At 39.5% G+C, this 23,696-nt stretch overlaps 1 protein-coding gene across 4 annotated transcripts in view; it reads left to right on the plus strand.

Moving 5' to 3' along the window:
- LOC124161958 (AT-rich interactive domain-containing protein 2) overlaps positions 1-7,120 on the plus strand; it is a 151,121-nt gene extending 144,001 nt beyond the window's left edge. For all 4 annotated transcript variants that reach the window (XM_046538235.1, XM_046538236.1, XM_046538237.1 and 1 more), the window contains one exon: positions 5,476-7,120. In XM_046538235.1, coding sequence (XP_046394191.1) covers positions 5,476-5,590 — 115 coding nt within the window. In that variant the 3' untranslated portion in view covers positions 5,591-7,120. The remainder of the gene's footprint in view (positions 1-5,475) is intronic.
- The last annotated feature ends 16,576 nt before the right edge of the window (positions 7,121-23,696 follow it).

Below are 23,696 nucleotides of genomic sequence, written 5' to 3' on the forward strand. Positions count from 1 at the left end.
AGGAATCATCTTCTTCATTTGCCCGAGAGATATTCATTGATGGCCTTATGGATAGCAGCTCCAAGTATTGATGTAAAGCTGAATTTGTTTCTTGTATTAGTTTAGTGATAATATTCTTTTATTGTTTGTAGCGGAGTAGTTAATGATATATTGCAAAGAGTACTTGCTATAAATATTTTAACAGCTATTATTATCCTCTGCTAATGTTTTACTTTCACTTGCATAGCAATGTATTTACGTCTAACTACTTATTATGCATCACATATGGTTTTACCATAATTCTCACTCCCTTTTTTATTTTTTTGTGATGCTAACCTTCAACAGAATTTATCAGCAGTAGAGTTTTTTTCTAATTAATTTCCAATTTTGTATAAAAAAGGGAAAATATGTGGCACTTTTAATAGAATGTGATTTATGTTGTTGGATTTTTTTATTTAGAATGTGTAGGGCTTTGGAAATACAGTAAAACCCCTCTTTTACACTTTTGAGGGGGACAACGGAAAAAGTGTAACTTGCAGGTAACTGTAAATCGAGAGAAGGCACAATTTAATGAAAATGATCCCTTAAAGTATGGCTAAACTTTCTATTGCTTGCCGGCCTCGGTGGCGGCGGGGTAACGTTCTCGCCTGCCAAACCAGAGGTTCGAGTCCCGCCTGGGTAGGTTTCCCCGATCCAGGGCATGGTCGTTTGTGTACGTTTAATTGTTACATTTGTTGAGCACCCCGGTGTAAAATGGCCAATACGAGCTGTATCCGGTGGTCTGAGAATAAGATAAAAAATAAAAATTTTCCAAATGTATCATTTCTTGAGTGAATTTTAAGTATAAAACATTTAATTATGGCAACAATAAATTTTAACTCAACTTTTCCTTACTTGGCCTTAACTTTTCAGAACCATTGGCACCTAACAGTACTGACAAGCTTTACTGTGCTTTCCCCTTGGAAATACAGTAAACTCTTGATTTTACGAAGCAGGATTTTACGAAGTTTTCGATTATACGAAGTGATATTGCGGTCCCGGTGAAAAGCCTATGCTAAATACATGACGCTATTCGATTATACGAAGTTTCGATTATACGAATTTTTTTGAATTTACGAACCTCGGCTCGGTCCCTAGGAGCAAATGGCATTCGTTTATACGAACTACGGCGAAAAATTTGTCAACAAAACTAGTTACGCCGGCATAAGTAGCTAAAAAATCAGCGCTTCCAACTGTGGTCCATCATAAGTGCGAAATTGTAAATGATAATGCAACTTTGGAGAGAAATGGGTCGCCAAAAACCTCACTGTGGGAATTTAGGGGGAGTAGGAGTTAAGTTAAAATATCGCGGCTGACATTATGCCCCTATTTACGTGCCTGTTCGTAAACATAGCATCGACAATAATTCGTAGTTTAACATGTCAGGAAGGTCGCGCGGAGTATTTCGTACACCCCTAATTAACCCTTTGCATTGCTGTGAACGTACTTCGAAGACTACTTGACTACTTTTCGCCGAAGCACTTCGAAGGGTCCCTAATCCGGGACCCTTTCCTCGACGAGCTCACCCTCGCTGGCCCCTGAAACTGGGCTATTTTTTAATGCATTACCTGATGCAACCCTGGGTTTCAAAGGGCAAAGGTGCCATGGGGGGAAAAAGAGTAAAGTGCGTGTTACTGTGGGGCTGTGCGTCAACCAAACGGGCACGGACAAAATAAGCCCGTTGTCATTGGGAAATTTGAAAGGCCAAGGTGCTTAAAACATGTAAAATTGGAAGCCCTCCCCGTTTTTTACCATGCAAATAAAAACGGCTGGATGACCCGAGAAATTTTCCAGCAAACGGTTATACGTCTACAGAGAAAAATTGCTGGAGAGAACAGCAAAATTGTTTTAATAATGGATAATGCCACCGTTCATAAATACGTGGAAGATCTAAAATTGGCTAATGTTCGAGTCCTCTTTTTACCCCTGAACTCGACTAGCAAGTCCCAGCCCTTGGACCAAGGCATTATCCAGAATTTTAAAGTCCTATACCGGAAGAAGCTTGAGCGGTATTACTTGCGATGGATCAGTATGTATACATTCATCTATTTTGCTCATGTGCGTTTGGATATCGATTTAGATATTTTTATTCATGATTATCATTCTTTCAAATCTATTTGCTACTTTTATAAATGGGAACAGAAATTAATAACATCCCGAAATGGACGTTGATACATGCAATACGCGCCATAGTATCTTTTCGTGTATATATTGGCCTTTGTGAATGAACAACTTAAATATCTTAAGTACTGGGCTCTATTTACCGCCAATTTATATTTCAGGCTTCTCGTAATGAAGACGCACTTCCAAGTCTAACCATGAACTTTCTTCTCACGCGCTTCCCCGTTCTCCCATGCTGGGGTTCTGTCTTTCCAAAGCCATCCCTTCCCTCCTGCCGCCTTTGGCTGATCTTGCTGACACCCACCTTACGCATCCCAAACCCCTCCTTCCCCAGCATTTCCCATTCACTCCCTCCCTAAGGAGACTGAGCTTGTGTGCGTCGCAAAAAAAATACGGCCCCCAAAAGTAGACTGATGCAGAACTGAAGGCCATTTCCCCACCCTTCTTTGTCCTGCCCCCTTCACCAGTCCTTGTGCTGACCACACTTCTTCCTTCAGGCAATCCCCATCCCACTCTTATTCACCCCACCCACTGGGAACGTTCCCCGATTGTGGAGAAGGGCATGGTTCATCTTTACCTGCAACGGGGGGAAGTTATTAACCGGAGAGAGGCGGAAGAAGTATCTTCCACTATCGGGAAAATGGTGCCGCGCTTATAATTGTCTCTCTTCTTCCCAGCTGACTTTTCAATTGAAATTAATTTCTTTGCTCTTTCCACACTATATTTATTTACGATTATGGCGCGACTATTTTTTAGTGCTAAAACTAAGAAAATCTTTTCTCTATGTCAATGATCCTTTGCCTAACTTTCAATACGGCGGAAAAAGGAACACGAAAACTAAATGAGGTGACGGTACAGGTTTTTGCGTGTCATTTTTTGGGAATTCACGCTAGCGAACCAATACTTAACCACGTTGAGAAATGATAAAACGTCTCTTGTAGGAAAACAATCAATGTGGATAATAACGTTTCTATCTATATTTCTCCGATACTGTAAGATGTTTCTCCTGTCGTTTTCCGGTTGGAACCTTGCTCCTGTCGGCATAAAAGGAGAGAAACATACTATATGAACAGGTCACCTCACACCCGGTATGAAGAATATAGTCCTGTTGAAGAATTAAGTCTTTTATGGCAACGTCTGCGAAGATGATGGAACGCAGTAGTCGGACGGAGAACTCAAACAGAATTTACTTCAAATATTCGCCAGAAGATAATCACATCCTACGTTATTTATGATCGTAATTGAATCTCAGTGAAAATAGAGCACATTCTGCTGAAAATACGAAGTAACTCGAAATATTAACTTACGAAGGTTATTTTGGAAACGGGCTAAGACCCTTGTTTTTCTTTTTTTCTCGTCACTGAGCGATAGAGGGCGACGTAAATGGCGGTTAGGCCGGCTGCCGCTAAAATTCCGTGGGTGTCAGAAACAAATATCTATCTTTTGCATACTTAATAGTAGCTATTGGCTCCTGACCACAAATTTATAACTGTTAATTCTTATAATAAACATTGCAATTCATTATTTGATTACGTTTTCTAAACTGGTCGGGAATTTCTTTAGCGATCGTTGATGTTGAAGTATGAACAAGAAATGGGAATTTTATGGTGGTATAATTATTTAACGATTTTTCACATCATAAATCGATAGCAAAAAGCCTTATCTATGAATTATACCGAGAATAACCACCGACAACATTTAAATAAGACCACTAAAGACAAAAAACGGCGGAAGAAACAAAAGCGAACATTTTTTTCGTGACTTATGAAAAAGGTTTGAATTTACGAAACTCGATTTTACGAAGTGCCAATTTTCCGGTCCCACTGACTTCGTAAAATCAAGAGTTTACTGTATGCTCCTTTAAAGTATTATGAGGAAGCACTTTGAAGAAAAAGGGTGGTCTCATCTAAATTGTAAATGTCTTTTGGTGCCTACCCTTCAGTATGCTGACTTAAATAGCGTTTCTTCTACTGTACAACTGTCTGGGGATCAACACTATTTAACTCATCACAAATTGATTTGTACTCAACATTGTACCTAGTTTTGGCCTCATTGTCATTGTCATATGCTGTGCCTTTCCCTTAAGAATATATCCTGATGCTCTAGGCTTACTGAAACCAAGAAGAAGCAAAATTTCTTCCAGTTCATCATACTTTTAATTCTTATTGTCTTTTTGCCTCTTTGCACTGAGTCCACATTCCACTGCAATAGTTTCAATGGTTTTGCATGTTTTAACGACAGTGTTCATGTGGATATTAGAATCCCAAGTTGTCTGGCTAGGGAAACGTGTGGACCAACATGCGGAAAACCTCTCTCCAAAAATTTTATTTTGCCTTCTATTGACAAAGTTTTGTTTTTGCCTTTAGTTTTTGGGCCTTTTTTTTTTCATGTAAGGAAAAGTCAGGGAATTCTCATAAAAGTCAGGGAGAAACTTGGGTAGAAAATTCTCGAAGAAGCCACTATGCTATCCTTTACTGGGAAAGCATTAGGGATCATAGTTGCAGAGCAAGATAAATTGAATCACCAATTTTTCATTGCAACATTTTCTGAGTTTTACCAAGATTTTATTAAGGAGAAATAAAATATTCCAGTTATAGGCAGGGTTCCCACTCAACTGTGAAAACCTAATACCGTGAAAAAGCCGTGAATTTCGTCTACCGTGAAGAAACCTGGAAATAGCCGTGAATTTCACCATAAAACCTTAAAAATCTCTCAAACTTGATGGTAGAACTACGATAGACGCGTTAAAAAGAAAAAAAGGATATTCCGATCATGTTTCAACGACACTGTCCACGCATTTATATGCACACGAATATTCGAAGTGCAATTATTGGTCCGCGTGTGCCATGACTACACATTGATCTTGAGCCTGTGATTGGAAGATAGGTAAACAAAGTGCTCCTTAACTCTGGTGAAAAATCTGACACTTCTTCACTTCCCTGCCACCATGCTCTCTCCATTTTCCCACTCACAACCTTTAGCCGGACCTGAATTTTGCTATCGATAGGTGACATCATGAGAGAGAGCCTCGTCGTGATTGATAAATTTTTAGTTAATTTGCGGCAAGCGATTGTTACGTCTTCAATATATCTGCCTAAAATGGCTTATCAGCAGACCGTGAATTTGACGACTTCCAGACCGTGAAAACCTGGAAAAAACGGTGAATTTTATAATTTAGTTAGAGTGGGAACCCTGAATAGGTGATCTTGTGGTGATCGGAGTGGGAAATAGGTAAATTGTCAGGGAATCGCTTGGGAATTTCAAGTATTGGATATGACTACTGTGAATGTACATAATGATCATTTGGTGATTAATTGCTTAAAATTTTATCTTTAGGTTCCTCCGAAGCTATGAGCCCCACCTTGCTTCTGTAGCTCTTAGCAATGTGGAGTCTTCTAGAACCATTGCGCAGGTGCTGTATGACATGAATCAACAGGCAGATCAGAGCTGACGACCCCTGCACCCACCCAGCTGAGATCACGTGTTTTCAGAGCCACCAGGCCACTTATGAGTTACAGTTATGTGTGAACTTTCCGAGTGCAGTTGTGGAGAGGGTGTTCTGCAGAGTGGTTTCTGTGAGGAACCACTTTTCTATCTAAGAAGTGTAGATACATCTGCCGAAAGGTTGAAAGCCTTCCATCCATGGAATAAAAATAAATTTGGCCAAATTGTGTGCTTGAATGTGTGAAAAGTGTATTTGTGAGGTGGTCAAGTGCTGAACTTACAGAAACTTGTTTATTTTTGCTGACTTTTTGAAAGAGAAAGGTAAAAAGTTTCTGGACTTTGATTCGCATGTACAAAAGTTAAGCTCCTGGTGCAGGAGTATAAAACCTCTTTCATTAAAGGGTTCGTTTATGGTCTTAAATGGCCCTAGATCATGTTTTAGTTGTAATTTATAATGAGCCATGGACTCTTTGTTTTTAGAGCAATCAGGAGAGTATCTTGAATGCACTGCATTGTACATTATGTTCATAAGACATTGTCACAACTTCCTTTAAAAGTCCCTTGTGAACGTTGTTACTGTGTCGATTTTAAAAAGATTATAATTTTCCTTAAGTTTTATCCTTGTGTTACAAGTCTTTGTTCTTAAAAATGTGCTGCACTGCCTGAGATATAAATATATATAAATATATGTGCAATTGTTCCCCTTTTTCTAGTATTTATTGGTGACAAAGAGTGTAGCATATAAATCATTGTAAATATATTTTCCCATTCATTGGTCTTCTCTATCAATAAGAAAGTCATGTTTTGGATGTAAAATCCTGTCCTTTTGAAAACTAAATGTCATGTTTTTGTGTACATTTCAAAGCGAAATCAGCTGCACATTTGCTTTAAACAGATTTTTGTTAATGTATATCATTTTATTATTCACATTCGTCCACCTGACTCTTTGTGATACAGATATTTCATCGAATTGTGTAAATTTCAGATCACCTTTGTCGTAGTTGTTGTATGTATCAGTATTAAGGAAAGGAAGAAATCATTGGGACGAGAGTTGGGGACTTTGACCACAGCATTGTTATTTTTTAATAGCCCGGAGGGTCAGAATCTTACTTGCTTGATTTTTTAAAAAAACTTCTTAACTCCTCAAGACAATGTGAGAAAAAAAAAGGAAGCCAATTATAGGATTCTGAGTGGAAAGTTTGTGTTCATCATCTAGTTGAGAGAGTTTGAAAATGTGGGACATGATGAATGAATGAGATGGCATTCCAAGGACTAAGAACTGAATTAGAAGAAAAAATATATTGGTGCAATCTCTTGGCATTGTTTCAACAATCTTTAGAAAATTTTGGATGAATGGAATTTTGATGTAAGAGGCAGGAATCAAACACAATTTCTTCAGCACATGTAACCTACTACCACGGTATTTATGGTTCTATTTTCATGTGCTTTTTGTGAGTTTTTTTATGAAAGTAGATGTAGGAAGTGCTGTACAATGTTCACAGAAACTTTTGGAAATAAAAGTATGCATTTAATGAAATTTAAGTGGCTGATAAATGTTTGGTGTGTTCTGTTTATTCCATGGGCTCCTTGAGGTAATATTAATCCTCCTTTTAAGTTGAATACATATTTGTGAATGGCTTGAAATTGTAATGGCATTTTTTCTTGGTAATAAATTAAAGTGTCAGTCCCATTCATATTTATAGTGAGTGGTAAGGGTGTATACAATGCTTTCCAGCATATAAGCTTCTTTTTTTAACTCAAAACATAATATGTTAAGAAAGTAGCTATAACTTTTATCTAATTTTTTGTGGCAATTTTCCGAATGTTTTATTTTGACACGTTATTCTCTTAGATTTATAGAGTAGACCCTTTTCGTCATTTGCTTGCTGCTCATACATGCAAATTTTATCTCAGTAGTCTATAGGAGGCTAAATTGTGATCCTTGAGGTACAATTAAATGCATAGAAGAGTAGGGATACACCATACCAAGGCTGAAGCCAGAAAAATTTTGGGGGTTTAACTGATGAAGGAATATATTTTGGGGGCTAGGTTAAGGCCTTATCTCCCAATCACTCATGGGGATTTTGAAAACCTCGATGATCCCCTACCCCTAATCCGCCACTGCCTTACTCCACTTACCCTGAAAATTTTAAGACAAAAGCATCATTTTTTTATGAGCAATATGTTTGAAAAACTTAGGATAATGCAATAATAATAATGATGGGGTGGATCTGTAAGAAGCTTTTAAAGATGATGCCTTCAAAGAAACGGGGGTTGGGCCCAATCTCATACATGACAAGATGATTGGAGGTATAGACTCCTCCCTTACTACCAGATAAACCCCTGCATTCTAATGATGCGTATGTTGGGCAAATCGCATCTGAAAGGTTCTATAAATTGCCTGCTTCGGTTCATTTCCTTGAAATGCTGATGTGTACTAGAAAACAAAAGGAGATGATTGTCGTGGACATGGTCCTTATGTACATATAGGTATCGTAGAGGTGTAAGCTTGTATGTAGATTGGTCGATTGGCTGGCATGGAGTGTGATCGTCGGATCCGTCGCAACACCATTTTTGGAGACTATATGGCCTAAAAATTTCACAGATGGTTTAATGATTTGGCACTTCTCAGGCTTAATTTTCAGTCCCGCCTTCCTTAGGCGTATCAACACATCTGTTAGCCTTTCTACGTGCTCCCTAAAATCCCTTCCGAAAATTATGACGTCATCCAAGTACACCAAACAAGACCTCCACTGTGCACCCGCGAGCACTAGGTCCATTAGTCTTTGGAATGTACTGGGTCCGTTGCACAATCCGAAGGGCAGCACTTTAAACTGATATAGACCGTCACCAGTGGTAAAGGCTGTCTTTTCTCGATCAACTTCCGCGACCTCGCACTGCCAGTATCCTGACGCCATATCTATTGTGGAGAAAGCTGTTGCGCCGGCGAGCGAATCGAGAATGTCGTCCATGCGGGGGAGGGGATAAGCATCTTTGTGAGTCACGGAATTCAGACGCCTATAATCAACGCAAAATCGCGTCGATCCGTCTTTCTTTTTCACAAGAACGATCGGTGAACTCCAAGGAGATGATGATTCTTCGATTATATCGTCCCTCATCATTTCCTCTACGATTCGTCGCACTTCTCCGCGTCTGTGGATTGGCAATCTCCTGGGAGGTTGCCGAATCGGGGACACATCCCTAGTCTCTATTGTGTGCTTAACAATGTTTGTACGCCCTAAGTCGTAGGGTCCTCGAGAGCACACATCTGAAAACTCATTCAACACTGTTTTGAGTTCCTCTATTTCCGCTTCACTAATATCGGCACAGTTTAAGTCAAAGAGGGAAGATGCTGGGGGAAGATGCGCGTTCTCCAGACTAAAAACGGGCTTTTGACATGTTTCCACTTGTTCTCCACAACACTCGTGCAATACGCCCACTTTCGTGTCTTTGTATAGAGTCACTGTCTCTCCCAAGGGATTCAGGAAAAGCATATTCACCGTATCCTTCACGTTATGCAAAATCCGCGCACCGAAAACGCCATAACGCTCTAAAAGTTTTGGGTTTGGCTCGATTATCCCCACTTTTTCTTTGAACCCCGGGTCCGAGCTCACCAAACACTCCACTACCACTTCGTGGTGAGGAGGAAGAACAACGTTCTCCTTCAACGTCACTGCGCAGCCCCACTCGCACTTTCCCTCACTTGAGAGAAAAGGCACCGCTTTTCCACGGAGAAGAATGCAATTCCGGGAAAAAGCCACGTCACACTGATGTGCTCGCAGAAAATCGGCACCCAAGAGGCATCCCTTCGATAGGCGCGGGGCGATGAGCACATCATGAGAGAACTCTTCCCCTCCGATCTGAAGTATCACTTCACCCTTCCCCAGCACCCGTAATGGCTCCCCATTCGCCGTTATTAGTGTCAAATTGTCTGTTTTGATTTTCTTCGAATTGTCGGTGCGGTTCCTTATTTCTTCCGATATCAATGACACCGCGGCTCCCGTGTCTACTAGTATCTCGGCGTGGATCCCCGAAACGAATCCGTGCACCAGGGGCACTGACTCCGACAAAATTGTCCAAATTTCCTTTTCTCCGCGTCCTCCGACGCCCTCGAGCGGTGAAAAAGTGTCTCGGGTTCCTTTTTTGTCACCGGCCGAGAAGGTTACCGCCTCCTCGGCCTTCCGTCGTTTCCCGAGAAGGATAGCCGTGAGCATTCGGCTCTCAGATGGCCCTCTTCGCCACACATCCAACACCGCGGCCGATCTCTGCGCCTCACACTGGAATTAGGGTGCCGCCTCTCCGGAGCGGGAGCTGGGCTGCGGTCTTCGCCACTCGACATAACCATCCCTCGTAAAAATTGCAACACCTCTCTCATTGTCTCTGAGTTCTGTGTCAACGCGGCCTCCACTCTGTCCTCGCGACCGCACCCTCGACTCTCCACACCGATTTCCTGTGACCTGACGAGCGTCGCCGGCGCCAACGCATTCACTCCTTTGGTGGATGACTCGGCGAAATGGATTGCCTCCATCTCGATTGCAACGCCGATTGCTTCTTCGAGGCTAGCAGGTCTCGCCTGTTTCACCCACACCCGAATGTTCCCGTCGAGCCCATCGAGGAAGCGGTCGCGCACTACGGCCTTTCTCGCATCCTCGGGCCAGGAAGGGTATGCGCGCCGAGCAAGGCGCCCGAGGTCCGTGGCAAAGGCGGCGATGTCTTCTCCGGGGTTGCGCGCCCTTTGAACGAATCGCGCCTTCTCCTTCTCGCTCGCTTCCCTTGGGTTGAAGCGCCGCCCCAATGCCTCCCGCGCCTTTGCATAGCTCCCACGGTTTTCCTCCGGTAGATCACGAAATGCCGAGAGAGCGTTTCCTGTGAGGCAGAGTCTCAGGTACAGTGTCTTCTGCTCCTCAGGCCACTTATTTATTTCTGCAACGGTCTCAAATTGGAAGACCCAGTCTTCCCACTCCTCCGCACCACTAAACTTCTCCGGCATCACCATACCCGCCATGGCTGCCGCCGCCGAACCGCACGCAAAATCTCAGGATCGAGAACACTATCCTACCGACTGCGCCAATGTAGCGCCGGTTCGCTGGAGAAGGATATTCAAAATAACGTTCGCTCACTTCGAGGTTCAAAACACAACCCTTTATTCTCTCTCTTTTACAACGGGCCCAAAAGCCCTTTTTCCGTTGAGGGCTTCACGCCCCCACCTCTTGGGTTTCCCCCAAGAGCCCATGCCCTGAGCAGTCGACAGCGCTCTCCTACACAACCTTTGTAAACTGAGTATGTTGTAAATGTGAAAACTAGACATGGAAACGCCTCAACTAAGAAAACGTAGAATTTTATAATATCAAAAATGCTTTGTTCAAGTAATCAGTCTTTTTTATTGCACCACTCATACAGGTTTCACGATAGACGTGAGCGCTGAGAGGGCCCCCTAAGCTCGGGGCCCTCGGCGATTGCCGACCAGCCGACCTGGCCACACCGCCCCTGCTGGCAACGATACCACGCTCCACGTGTTTTGTTGTTTGTATAATTCACCGATTTTCGGTACCGGCGCAGAGCCGAATTTCAGTACCAATTTTCCCGGAGAGGTCCCAGAACGCCGGTCCGGCCGAAATTAAGTACAAACTAATTATTCGATGAGAAAATTCGCGTTTATCGCAGCTAACCTCTGCCTAGAGGTTTAACCGGTGGACGCACTCGTTGCCTTTATCAGGCTTAGCCGCGAGAAAGACATCGTAAATTCATGCATATTTCTCCGTTTTAAATAATTTTCTCTAATATAATTGAAGGTATGTTACAGTTTTGGTCGCCTCTGTGAAAATTGTTACCACTGTGCGTCGTTTGAAGATCGCTGTTGATAATTATGGAATCGGTGCATTTGCAGGTGTGATCTCAGACCTCGGCCCATTTGATTGGCCTGGAAATCAACAAAGGGAGAGTTTGGATCAAATGGTCGGTTGACTGAGGGTCATTTGCCGTGCACCTCGTCCTATTCCACGCTTGCGTGAATATTTACTGAACGGTCTCACATCAAAGGCGTGGGTTTGCAGCAGCATCATGAGGTTGTCTTAATGGGGTGGGTTTGAATATTATGCGAGGCGACTCTTCAGGCAGCGACTGTCGGCTTTGGAGGCATATCCGATACTCATCCCTACCTTCGACGATACTTTTAAACTCCTTTGTCATGGTAACACACAAGTTACTTGTGGGTTTACTTGGCGGCGGAGTGATATATTTTATGATGGTCCGTAATAATTCAGTGATTATAGGTCTACGTGGAGATGGCGGAAGTTGCAGTCCTTTAGGACTAATTGGTCTATGCGCACCGTAATACAGCCATAATTGCTGAAACTTGAGTAAAATTCAGTTTCATTCAGTGGCGTAGCCAGGAATTTCGTTCGGGGGGAGTGTCCAAAACCAGGCGGGAAAAGTTTTGAAAGACAGTGTACTAAGAGTACTAAGTAATGGGTTTTAAACTATTTTTAACACTTTTCATAATCTAAAAAACTTCATTTGTTGAATAAGTATTTTGTAAATTCATGATTTTTAAATATATTGTTTTCTTGAATGAAGGAAAATAATTGGTTTTATATTTCGGGGGAGGGGGGGGGGGGGGAGCCGGACTCCCTGGACGCCACTGGTTTCATTGATTAAATGTAAGAATTGTTGCGGCTACAAGTAGGAAGGGGAGATCCCAGAGCATATTATTATTATTATTATTATTATTTTAAATAAATATTATTTTTTGATAAAAAATAACTATCTTTTAGGATTATCTGTTACGAAACCCGACATATTTCAACAGCAGAATAGTGATTTTATGGTGCTGGCATTTTCATATATGACGCAATTGAAAGGAACTTCCTTATTTCGTCAAGATCTTCAATACTTGCATTTTTTTATTTACGGTTATTGAATCACTGAATGTGGATTTAATTGTTGGTAGCAAAATTTAAAGTAATAGTATATAGTATAGGTACGGTTACATTTTCGCATTTACGTCCCGAAAAGAACCGGTATTGTTGGAATATCAAGCGTGTTGATTTCGATCCGAAGTGGAAAAAAAATATTAATTGAATGATAAGGGAATTCGCCAGGTCTACACGCTTCTAGCATTGGACAGTATTGATCATTTGTTTTATCCCTCCTTATATGTATTTATATGACATTATTTTAGTTTAAAAATGGTGGTCCTTTTTAGCTTCTTAATCTTCAGGAAATAGGCTACGGGAAGAATGCCATGAATCAGTAAACACGTCTTCATTTTTTCCGGAGAACTTTCAGGAGACCTGTTTCAGTTTATTCCCAAATGACTTCATGAGAGATCCTTCGAGTTTTTTCCTCCAACGCTGCAGATTCACGTGGGAATTTAATCTTATCTTTTTCTTCCTTGGAACTCTCGATGAATTATTCATGATGGACTTGTTGAGATCGCTAATAGAGTCAAAATCCATTTCTTGGATATTCTGGGAAACTGTGCACTTAAATATTTAAGCAGAGGAGAGGTTTAAACTGCGATTCCTGAGGTTTGCAGTTTAAAACGTTTTAATGAATACAAAGTTCTTGAAAAAAACCATTTGGCCTCCAAGAATATCCATTTTACATTTTACCTGTGAAGTGATTCTTGGGAAAAAACGTTCTTAGATCTTTATTGGGAAGGATTTAAAAAATAATTTGTATGAATATGTTCATTTAATTTTTATCTCATTATAAATTTGAATCTAAAAGATAGATTTCTTAAATGAACGTGTTATAAATTAATTATGGGGACCCGTATGGTGATTCAAGACTAGAGAAAAGTCTTTTAGTCCTTTAACTTCGATTTTTTACATCACAACGTTTTCGAAAATTACCAGCGAAAAAAAGGGCTCAAAATGTTTTCACAGTTGATAAATAAGAATGCAATTTAAAAATTTGCTTTCCCCAGCAATTATGAACAAATCTTCATCGACAGAAGTGATTATCACTAAACAGATAGTTTTTTGTCAAAATTCAAAAGCTTTCATACCTTATCTATGCTAAGAAATGTTCACCGTTTGCTGAAAGATGACGATTTCTGAGGTGAAGAAGATTGAAAAAGTTTGCTGTGGTTAAATTAGAGCCTAAACGGCCAATGGATATGACATTTGCTACCCTTAATCCCCCCGAATGCGCCTCTGAGGGAAACTTGACTGTTAAAAAGACGATGATATTTTTCTGAAGAGTTTACTAACAAGTTTTTTTAAGCAATAATGGGAATGCTTAATATACGCTGCAGATATCGTCTGAATATTCAGTCGCCAATAATATCAGATTTTAGTGGCATTAATTAATTATAAATTATAATTTGTGTAGCAATTAGTGATCTTCAGTTACATGTGTTCTGTGGCGATCGACTTATTGCTATTAATAAACTTTTCCTGAAATTGGAACTTGAAGAATTGAAATTTAGTGCTGTTATGCCTAGATTTTAGATCTTTAGAATTCTTAGACCTTTTATAAAAACAAATGATGGAATGTGTGAGTCTCTAGCTTGCTGCATGTTTTATTGTGTACTATAATAACAATTTAGAAGACCATATAATTACAATCGTAAGATAAAAATTTATTTCTCGTTATGCAGGGACTAGGAATGAGAATTAACTATTTCATTTCAAATGTAATTTTATTAACGCAGTGAGACATTGTGTAAACTATTATGAAAGTATGTATTTAGAACCATTAAAAGATTCCGAGGCGTGACGAATCTGATCATTTTTATGCTATAACGCCTATTGCCCATAATTTTCTCCGTGTAATTCGAGGAGGGAATGAGTAGGACAGAATTTGAGCTAAACAAGAGAAACTTCTTAGTGAAGACCGTTGTAATGAACCCTTATTTCGGTTTGTTTGACCAAGGTAGATCTCTCGTCGAACAAAGCCCGAAGGTGTTCTGCGGAGTTGGCGCGTGTAGATGCGATGGAATCAGTTACCTACCTTCTCGGAATGCCTTGCGGGTCTCCTGAAAGTTCTGGTGCTCAAAAGATCGCTTTCCCTGTCTCCTCATTCTAAGGGGAGGAAATACATTTCAATTATGCCTCGAAATTAATGCAATCTTTGGTATTTATCTTATTCTTTAGTCTGCTTTTATTCGCTAAACGTCGCCCGGGGGTAACTTGGTAAATAAATGAAGTTCCTACCTACATGATAGCTAGGAAATGGTACGAATATTAAACTTATTGGATAAAAAATGCCAATATACGAAATCCATACAGTTAAAAATTGAAATTTGAACCTAGTCCCTCAAAGTTCGCAATTTTCAATGCTCTCCATTGAACCACAATGGCATGAACTAAGAACTCTTAAAAACTCTTAAAAATTTTAAAAATCGCGAGGACGATCTTAAAACAAATCTTCAGTTGAGTCTTTCCAATTTTTTCCCATATGCAGGAAGGATTCCTTCAAAATTTTCGTTCTCTGCTCCTTGAAGTTAATATTGAATTTGTGATCATTTCTTCCTGTGCATCAGCGTGAGAAAAACTTTTGACCCACTTCCTTCCAAGCTGGGTCTTTCATAAACGCTTCAAACACCCCGCTTAGCCTATGCAATAAATATCTCTTAATAAATTCTTTATGGTTCTCCTTATTTCAATGGTTTCCATCCCAAACTCACAAGGATAGCTTTAACACCGTCACCCTTTATATGCCTCCCTAGAGTATACCTAGCTGCCCCTCTGAACTTTTTCAAGCTTTGAAATATCTGTTTTATTTAGAGGGTATGTTGCTAAAGTAGCATATTGTAACACAGGACAGGTATACCATGTTGCTCCTGTTCTCAGTGCACCGCAATCACCTAATCCCGAAATGCGATAGTTCACCATTTGTTAATTATTTTCTAGTGTGTATATGCATTTTTATAGTGTAAGAAGAATAGGGTTTTTCCGTCTTTCGATCCTTCTCGAGCCATTCGAAGCGAGACATTGACGGGCTTAATCCTTTCGAAGTAAAGTTAATTACGTCACAGATTCCAGCTGAGCGGCAGACCGCCTCTCCACTACTCCTCGGCCTCGCGCATCCGTCTCAAGTGGTCCGTGTTTTTCAGCACTTACGTGAGCGATTCGTTCTATCAAGGATCGGTTTACTGAACTATTTAATTAGTCAAAGCTCAAATTACGTCACAAACTTATGAAAAGTGGGCGGCAGCTTTAACATTTATTTTTTCATTTTAAGGTATGGAGCTGAATTGGGATTTTTTTCGCCGTGATCATACTTCTCATCCATCTACTCAATTCTTTTAATAAATTGAGATTTCGGGTCTAAATGAATGACCTCATCGAACGAAAAAATTCGATAGACGAGTCAAGATGAGTGACAGAAAAAAATCATTCTTGTACAGACATTATTTCGAAAGTTTAGGGAAAAGGAACACCAAAGTTGCCATCCACTTTTAGTCAGTGGGTTACATCATTAGTTCTGGTGCATTTACTCGTTCAGGAGAGCCTTCCGTTGATGAAATGCATCGCTCATGAGATTTTGAACAAAATCGAACCACACGAGGACCAGGTATAAGACTTAGAGGGGGCTGCGAAGCGGTGACACGCTTGGCGTGAGTTTGTGACGTCATATACTTGTTTGGGAAAGGTTTAAGGTTGTCAAATTTCCGTGGCGAATTTCTCAAGAGGTAGGTGTCGTGACTCGTCAGTTCGTAAAACGTAAAAAATACGGGTCTCTACTTTTTTTTACTCTATCAGTAAATACGACAAAAGAAAATCGGTGCGCTAGCCCATTGTAATCAATCCGTGGGGTGTAGGATATAATTTATGAAGGCAGTAGAAGCATAAGTTTGAGTAGTCATTGAAAGCGAGAGGAAAGTTTGGTTTGAAAAAAAATCCTTTGGAGGTCATTACTTATTCCGTGATCTCTTTTGCTCAAAGCGATGGGATTGGATACCCATTCCTCATAAAAAGCGTCATCAAATGCTGCACCCGGGTTTAATGGAGTCCTTAATCCGCGCTGTTTATTTGTGCAGTCTTACGTACTTTCCATCGGGAGATCTTAACGAGACAAATAAATACAGAAATCACGAATATTACAAAAGAGGATCAAGTCGGCCCATAAATGTGTTGTCACCCACCGTGCATTTTAATAGGTTTACAAAAGTCGCCTTTCGCGTCGCTGACGCTCAAAGTGATCCAAGTGTCACGGGGAAATAAGGTATAATTAGGATGTTAGCCGAAATTTGTATACATGATGGTGATATCTATCAAATTCATAACTTATTAATGCAATGTTTAGCAATTACATGCAATATTATGCAAAATACTGGAAAGAAGCGGATCGCATTGCACTCATCACCACGCCGCGGACATTTTTGAAAACAGATTAAAATACGACCGTAGTGGCAGCAGAAATCAGCCTTCAATGGGATGGGATTGGGTGGGCCTCCTCCATGAAGTCCCCTTGACAGAAATTCTCATCACAGAAAAATTTGTGGTTCTTTTGAGTCCTCCGTCACTCAGAGAGTGTGCGTAGAGCAGCTTGGCGGGTGGTGTCCGTCACAGTACTGGGGAAGAACACCGGTCAACAGGGGCCTATGATACCCGAGGGCAAATGGGACCAAGGTATAAAAAGCGGTGTTGTCCCTCGAGCTCTGAGCATTCTTGGTTTTGGTGAGGCTCTCGTCCAGTGTTCGACGCTGAAAGAGCTGCTGCCGTTGGACGGACCCACGCCACCTTATTGAAGACCATTGCTACCTCCGCAGTCAAGGTAATAACTAGAGCGGGGAAAAAAGTCTCCAATTTTTCAAAATAAGTCGCCTAAAAAGTCGTCAATATTTTTTAAAAAAGTCTCTCTAACCCTTAACCGGTGACGTGCGGTCTGAGAGACCACTGCGTTTCTAAAATTATGAATATTTTCAAAATTTCCATTTCACAATATATATCTATAATCCTCGGGAGCGTCTTAATTTTTTATATTAAGGGCATAGTACTCTTAAACTTTAACGTTCATATTATTTATTTATGAAAATTTGCAACTGAATTTGAGTAGTAGTCTGCGAGACATCACGTCACTAAATTGGAAAAACCGATAAACGTAACGCTGGTGGAAATGAATCAAAAAGTTGTTAAAAACAATTCCTAGCGATTTTCAAGAAAAGTAATAATAATTAATAATTTGTAAGGAAGCATTTTTAGTTGCATAACGTGGATAATTAAGTGCTTAGTTAAAAATGTACCATAACGAAAATTATAACTCAAGTGTTTTCGATATCAGTTATATGATCCTGTTTCAAGTAACAATTTTTACTGAAAAACTTGGTTCGTATTGGGAATGCATAACATTAATTTAGTAAGTTTTATAACAGTTGAGAAATCAATGAAACGTTATTCTAAGCAATAAAAAAGACTTTGCAACGTATTACGAATTTTTGTTTTAATGCGGTCTCCCAGACCGCATGTCAATGGTAGTGTAGCGGGAATTGCACGTCACTGGTTAAGTGTTAAAAGTCTGAGTTATTTCCATGATAAAGTGGCTGAATTTAACTGAATTAATTGAGAAAAGAGGGTAGAGATGCGGATTCGTGGGTTTACGTGTTATTTTATGGACTTTTAAGACAGGAGATCACCATAATTTAAAAATATTTTTTTCAAATTCTGAATAACACTTTCTTTGATGATCAGCAATTGTTTAAGAATATAGTTGATCCCTGTAATTTTTTTGCTGATCAATATCTATCTTTATTTTGAAATAGGAAATTAAAGTCAAATTAAAGGTTATGGATAACAGATTTTATTATTTATTAATTGCATGATATAAAATAAAGGAAAAAAACGTATTTTCATTCAGTTGTATTGCCAAAAATTATTTAATGAAGTAGTGACAGAAGGTATTTTTCTGTTTTCCATGGTAAATGTTGTGCGACGTTCGGTCAAAATAAGTTTATACGTCGAAAACGATCGCTCAACTTAGTTAAAAACACACAATGTACAGTTAAAGATTTATCTCACAATTTTGACTTATTCGGGAATGCCAAAAAATCTTAAGATAATAATAATTATTATTAAAGTCGTCAGATTCAAAAGTTGTATTGATACTCACGGTTTTTTCACAAGCATTGCGGTAAATACTGTTGCTCAGTACTTGAATAGTGAAGAATACGCAGTCAGCTTGGCTTCTGAAGACGCCTGTCCTTTCACCTTGTACATTTTCTTGGGCTGGGCAACGAGCGGACGATGGTCTTGCGACGCTTGGAGACCTCAGCAAATGACTGAAACTTTACGCGGCTTACTCGAATGCATAGAATTGGGTTCATAAAATGTGTATACATTCACCAGTCCTTGCTGAGCCTTCATTTTTCCTCTTCGACCGAGTGCCAAGAGCGCATTGTTTGCCTCTCTACAATGTAGGCTCATTTCGTAACCATATCTACACTCAACGTGAGACATTCACTTCGTCGGAAATTCTAGATAACCTTTCATATATTTGTATCATTTTTCCACTAATCTCCTGCAAAAAAGCAGAGTAGTATACAGTGTAGCGCTGTTCCCTTGTCAGCAGGCCACCCGGGTTCAAATAAGTTGGTTCATAATGTCCCTTAGTGAAGTCTTTGGACACCCTGAGCAAAAAAAGGTGAGGTGGCCGAGGGAAATAAACAATATGTGAATTTAACATGCAATTGGATAAGTACGTGGTGAGCTCTACCCTCACACATCTAAACCACCTTCGAGTTGAAGCACTGCATGGGTTTACTTCACGAACGGTGGAGTAATCGAAAGAATTCATTGCAGTTTCCGGAGCTCTTAATAAAATTCCGCATTAGAAATTGTAAGTAGCTTACATTTTACGGTAAATATCTACTCCGTGTACTCCAAAAAGTCTCTAAGGAAGTCATTAAAAACGGTTTTATTTGATGAGATTGGTGAAGATTTGTATTTAAAACCACAAAAGTCCTACTTTTACAAAAAGTCGAAAGACTTTTTTTCCGCGCTCTAGTAATAACGTACCTACCCAAACTCACTACCTTCCCATATATCTCGAGACTGGTTGCTTTCCTTGAACCGATCACAATTCGGGGGGAATTATTTATGACGGTTCATTTTTTGAATATATTATATTTGTTTTTAAATCGGTTTTTCTTTCTACTACAACACCAGAAGGCAGAACATCAGACCCGCCATTTTTACGGGCATTCTCTACTAATCATATAGCCTAGAATTTTTCTGTCGTTTTTATTTTTTCTGACTTTTATTTCTCTTATATGGTCCGTATTCTATTAAAGTGTTATTAATTTTTTGCTCTTACAAATAGAACTATACCATTTTTATACCTTAAAAGACCAACACCCGTCAAAATGACCGATTAGGCGTTTCCATTGTATGTAACGGTAACGCGTGTTTTATTCAGGAAATCACTATAATATATTACGTCTGGCCATTTTGATGGTTTAGTTAGCTCGTTTATGGATTTGACATTCCTCATTATGTTTTGAATGGAAATACGCGGAATGTCTTCCATACCGAGTGCCGTGTGGTAGGCAAGGGAAAGGCAAGCAGGAGAAACGTGACTGCTGTTCATTTTAAATTTTTGCTGTTGAATTATTAAAAAAAAACTCACAATCAGTTGTAGTGATAAATAAGAAAAAACGTTGTAGTTAATGAATTTATCGATTAATTTTAACTTAAACGAAGAAATAACTAAAGTAATACCGAGGGATACTTTAAATGAAAGAAGGCCCATTAACCGTCAAAGTGGTAGGTAATGGTCCTCCAAGGTTGCCATACAAACCTCTTCCAGTGCTAAACGCCATCGGGCCTTTTTCACTTTATTGAGGTATTGGGAGCAATATCTTTGGCAGTGGGCTGATTGAAACGTGATCCAAAAATAATCGTTATGTTGAGTTTAATCTCCTCCAATTAAAATAAAAAATATGTATTCAAAGACTGATATATATTTTTTATTAAATTTGTGTTTCTCTTTTGTTGTATCTCAGTTTGTGCTAGGGTTATTTCTAATTGAATCTAAGTTAGTCAGCGATGAAAATAAAATTTTTATATGTATTGTTTCACTGTTTTGAAGGAAACACTTAAAATCGCTTGAGATTGAATGGAGACCATTATAAATACACATTGGTGCCCACTTCCCAGTCATCATCTGCTCGTGGAAGACAATTGACAGTCCTCTAACTTTGAAGCTAACGTCAGATTGTACCTTTTTATTTCCAACCAAAAATTATTAAATATTTTCTTGAGCTTTTATTTGCGGTGCACAGGCACTGTGTTAGGACAGGTAAATGATAATAGTTTTGTGTGTTTTTTGTCAACTCATGTCACTGTCACTATGCTTGTCGCTAAAGAGATAGGAAAAACTTCATTAATTAATTATTATATAAAATTTAAACGCTTAGAGATGGCAACAAATAACTTTCTTCGAGAATAATTACCTAATTATCGGTACGTAGTAACCGACACGAAGTTCATATATTGATACCTTTTACCAAACTCAGCTATTAAAAGAATGTATTCGTAGAAATTCCTTACTACTTCAAAGCCACTTGCATGTATTTTCTTTGGTTGAACCCCGGCTTTAAGTGATATTTTTTAAATATACCGATATGTACTCTCATTTTCCGCGCTTCTGAGGACGAGAACTCAGCCTTTGCTTCAACATATTTTCGGCTTTACGAAACCAGGCATAGCTTTCCGCGAACTTCCTGCTTAGAGGGTATATGACCATGGAAAAGAATTTTTCCGGACTGCGGCGGCGGCGTGTTTGCAGGTATGCTGAGGGTTACTGGCGATGAACTTAAGATTTTCATCCCACGTAAGCAGGCTTTCGGAAGTCTGCGATGCAAATTGGCGGAAGAAATGCCTAAGGTTGCGTGAAAGCAGTGTCATGCTCTGAAATGAGATTGGCGAACCCGAGGCCAAAGATCGCATTTGACGGCCATGGAAGTTAGTGGAATCACTTTCTGCTCCCGTCTCGAGGAAAGTGGCTGGAGAATGCTCTCTCTCCCTCTCGCTAGAAAGCGATTTCCTTCCCTTGTCTTCGCCTGGTTTTAAGTGGGCCCTTTGGAACTCCGTTTGTGAAGTCGCGTCACGCTCTTGTTCCATTTCCTTTCATCACTCCAGCTGAAAGCTTAACGAGCGTTGTCAATGCCTGGGAGCACGAGAAAGAGACTTGTTCGTCCATCTTCTTTCCTGAAAACACCAAGTTGTTGCAGCTATGCATTACTCTAATTTGAAATCGGTACGGTGTTGTACATTGCGAAGGAGAACGATCGTTAAGGTCATTCGGGCAGGAAACGAATTTTGGAGAGAAACCTGGCGTCGGCATTAGCCTACTCTCAACGAAAGGCGCCAAAGGGTAACGTCCCATTCGACGGTCGGTGGGTTACCCCTGAAATGTCCTCCACACCACACTGAATTAAGGATAAGGCAGTCTCTGAAAAATCTCTGCCACCGTGGGGATTTGAACCCGGGCCAAAGGGGTGTGCAGTCCAGGGGCGCAGCTAGGAATTAAGGCTGGGGGAGGGGGGGTTAAGGTGTAACCAATACCGGTGTGTGTGGGGGTATGGCACAACCTCCAGGATAAGCGGTAGGTGCTACATTAGTATATTGCGGAATTTTAAGATAAATGGTTCAAAATGGTGAGTTTTACGGCTTTCTGAGGCATATTTTATTAATCCTTATAATATTATATTAGTAATATCAATCCAATTAAGTAAAATGGATTAAAATTAAAAATTTCTCTGAGCTCTTGGGGGGGTTTTATCCCCCTAAATCCCTCGCTGCGCCACTGGTGCAGTCAACACTGTAGCCACCACAGCAACCCTATCCACCTGTATGAATCTCCTATTCACAGCCAGTTAGTCGTCATGAATGATTTGAGACTATCTCAGTGGATATTATAGGGATTAGTTACCCTAATTTACTTACTGTTCAAAGGAGCTATCTCCGATATGTTCCGGTCCCGTTATAACCTGATATTTGATTCGGTTGGATACCCGACATATTAATATGATCAGTATGTTATCGCTCGTATTTTCGTAACATGTTGACGATTTTGGTCTAATTTACTGTAGTTAGGTTCTTCAGGATTATACCCGCACGTGCTAGGTTGCTGGAATATAAATATGATTGGATTCGAGGGTATCTATACAAATAGACTTATCATGTTAAAGAGAGATTCCTCTACCAAAGTTACCTAGTATAAGACCGAGCATTAACTTTTGGCGTCATCAACTGTCTTAAGCTCGGGAAATGATCATTCAAATTCTATTGCAATTTCGGCTCTTTTCGAAGCAATCCTCTGTGTAATCCAATGTCTATACCCATGATAAAACCTGCGCAAATTCGTATGCTCGGGATTTACGTTTTTGGGAGAAATTCATGAGAATTTTGTTGATGTCACCGGGATTTTTGGACGCAAGGTTTTATCAAGATAATAATATACAGTGTATAAAGAAATAATATTTAAATAAAAATAATAGCAATGTCATAAAAAAACTACGGTTTACTAAAAAGAAGAAAATAGCGGCCTTAAGAACCTTATGTTAATTAAAATTTCAAATGTGATTGATGAGGAAGTTAAAATAAGTTTTAGAAGAGCATTTAAGATTTACAAAACGAAAAAACGTGTTGCGTATGTAAGATTATAATTTTAATACCTTTTGGTCAATGAATATCAGACTTTTCTCTTGTCGAAAGAACATGTGATCGCATTTTTCATTTTTGATATCTTTAATGATCTTCTGAAACTTATTTTAACTTTCTCATCAATCGCATTAAAATTTTTTAACAATTAAAGGTGCCGTAGGCCTTTATTTTCTTCATTTAAATAAAACGTGTTTTTAAAAATAAAAATTCTATTTTTTATACTAAGACATTATTTAAGAAATTTTTGGTTTTGCTAGAGAAGAATTTCAAAATCTATTAAAAATTTAAGTGCAACAACCGTGTGGCTGTCTCATATATTCTTTCTCTTATACCCAACTTTTCTTTCAACGAGAATGATTATTTTAATTACAAACTACAAGAAAACCTATTTAAAACAAAATTCCAGAGCTTTCTTGGTTGGCAAGACAGAATAAACTTTAAATAACGTAAGCACTTTGTATGAAGTAGGATAATTATTATTATCATAATTATTTTATT

This window comes from Ischnura elegans, chromosome 7, assembly GCF_921293095.1.
Source record: "Ischnura elegans chromosome 7, ioIscEleg1.1, whole genome shotgun sequence".
Lineage (NCBI taxonomy): Eukaryota > Metazoa > Arthropoda > Insecta > Odonata > Coenagrionidae > Ischnura > Ischnura elegans.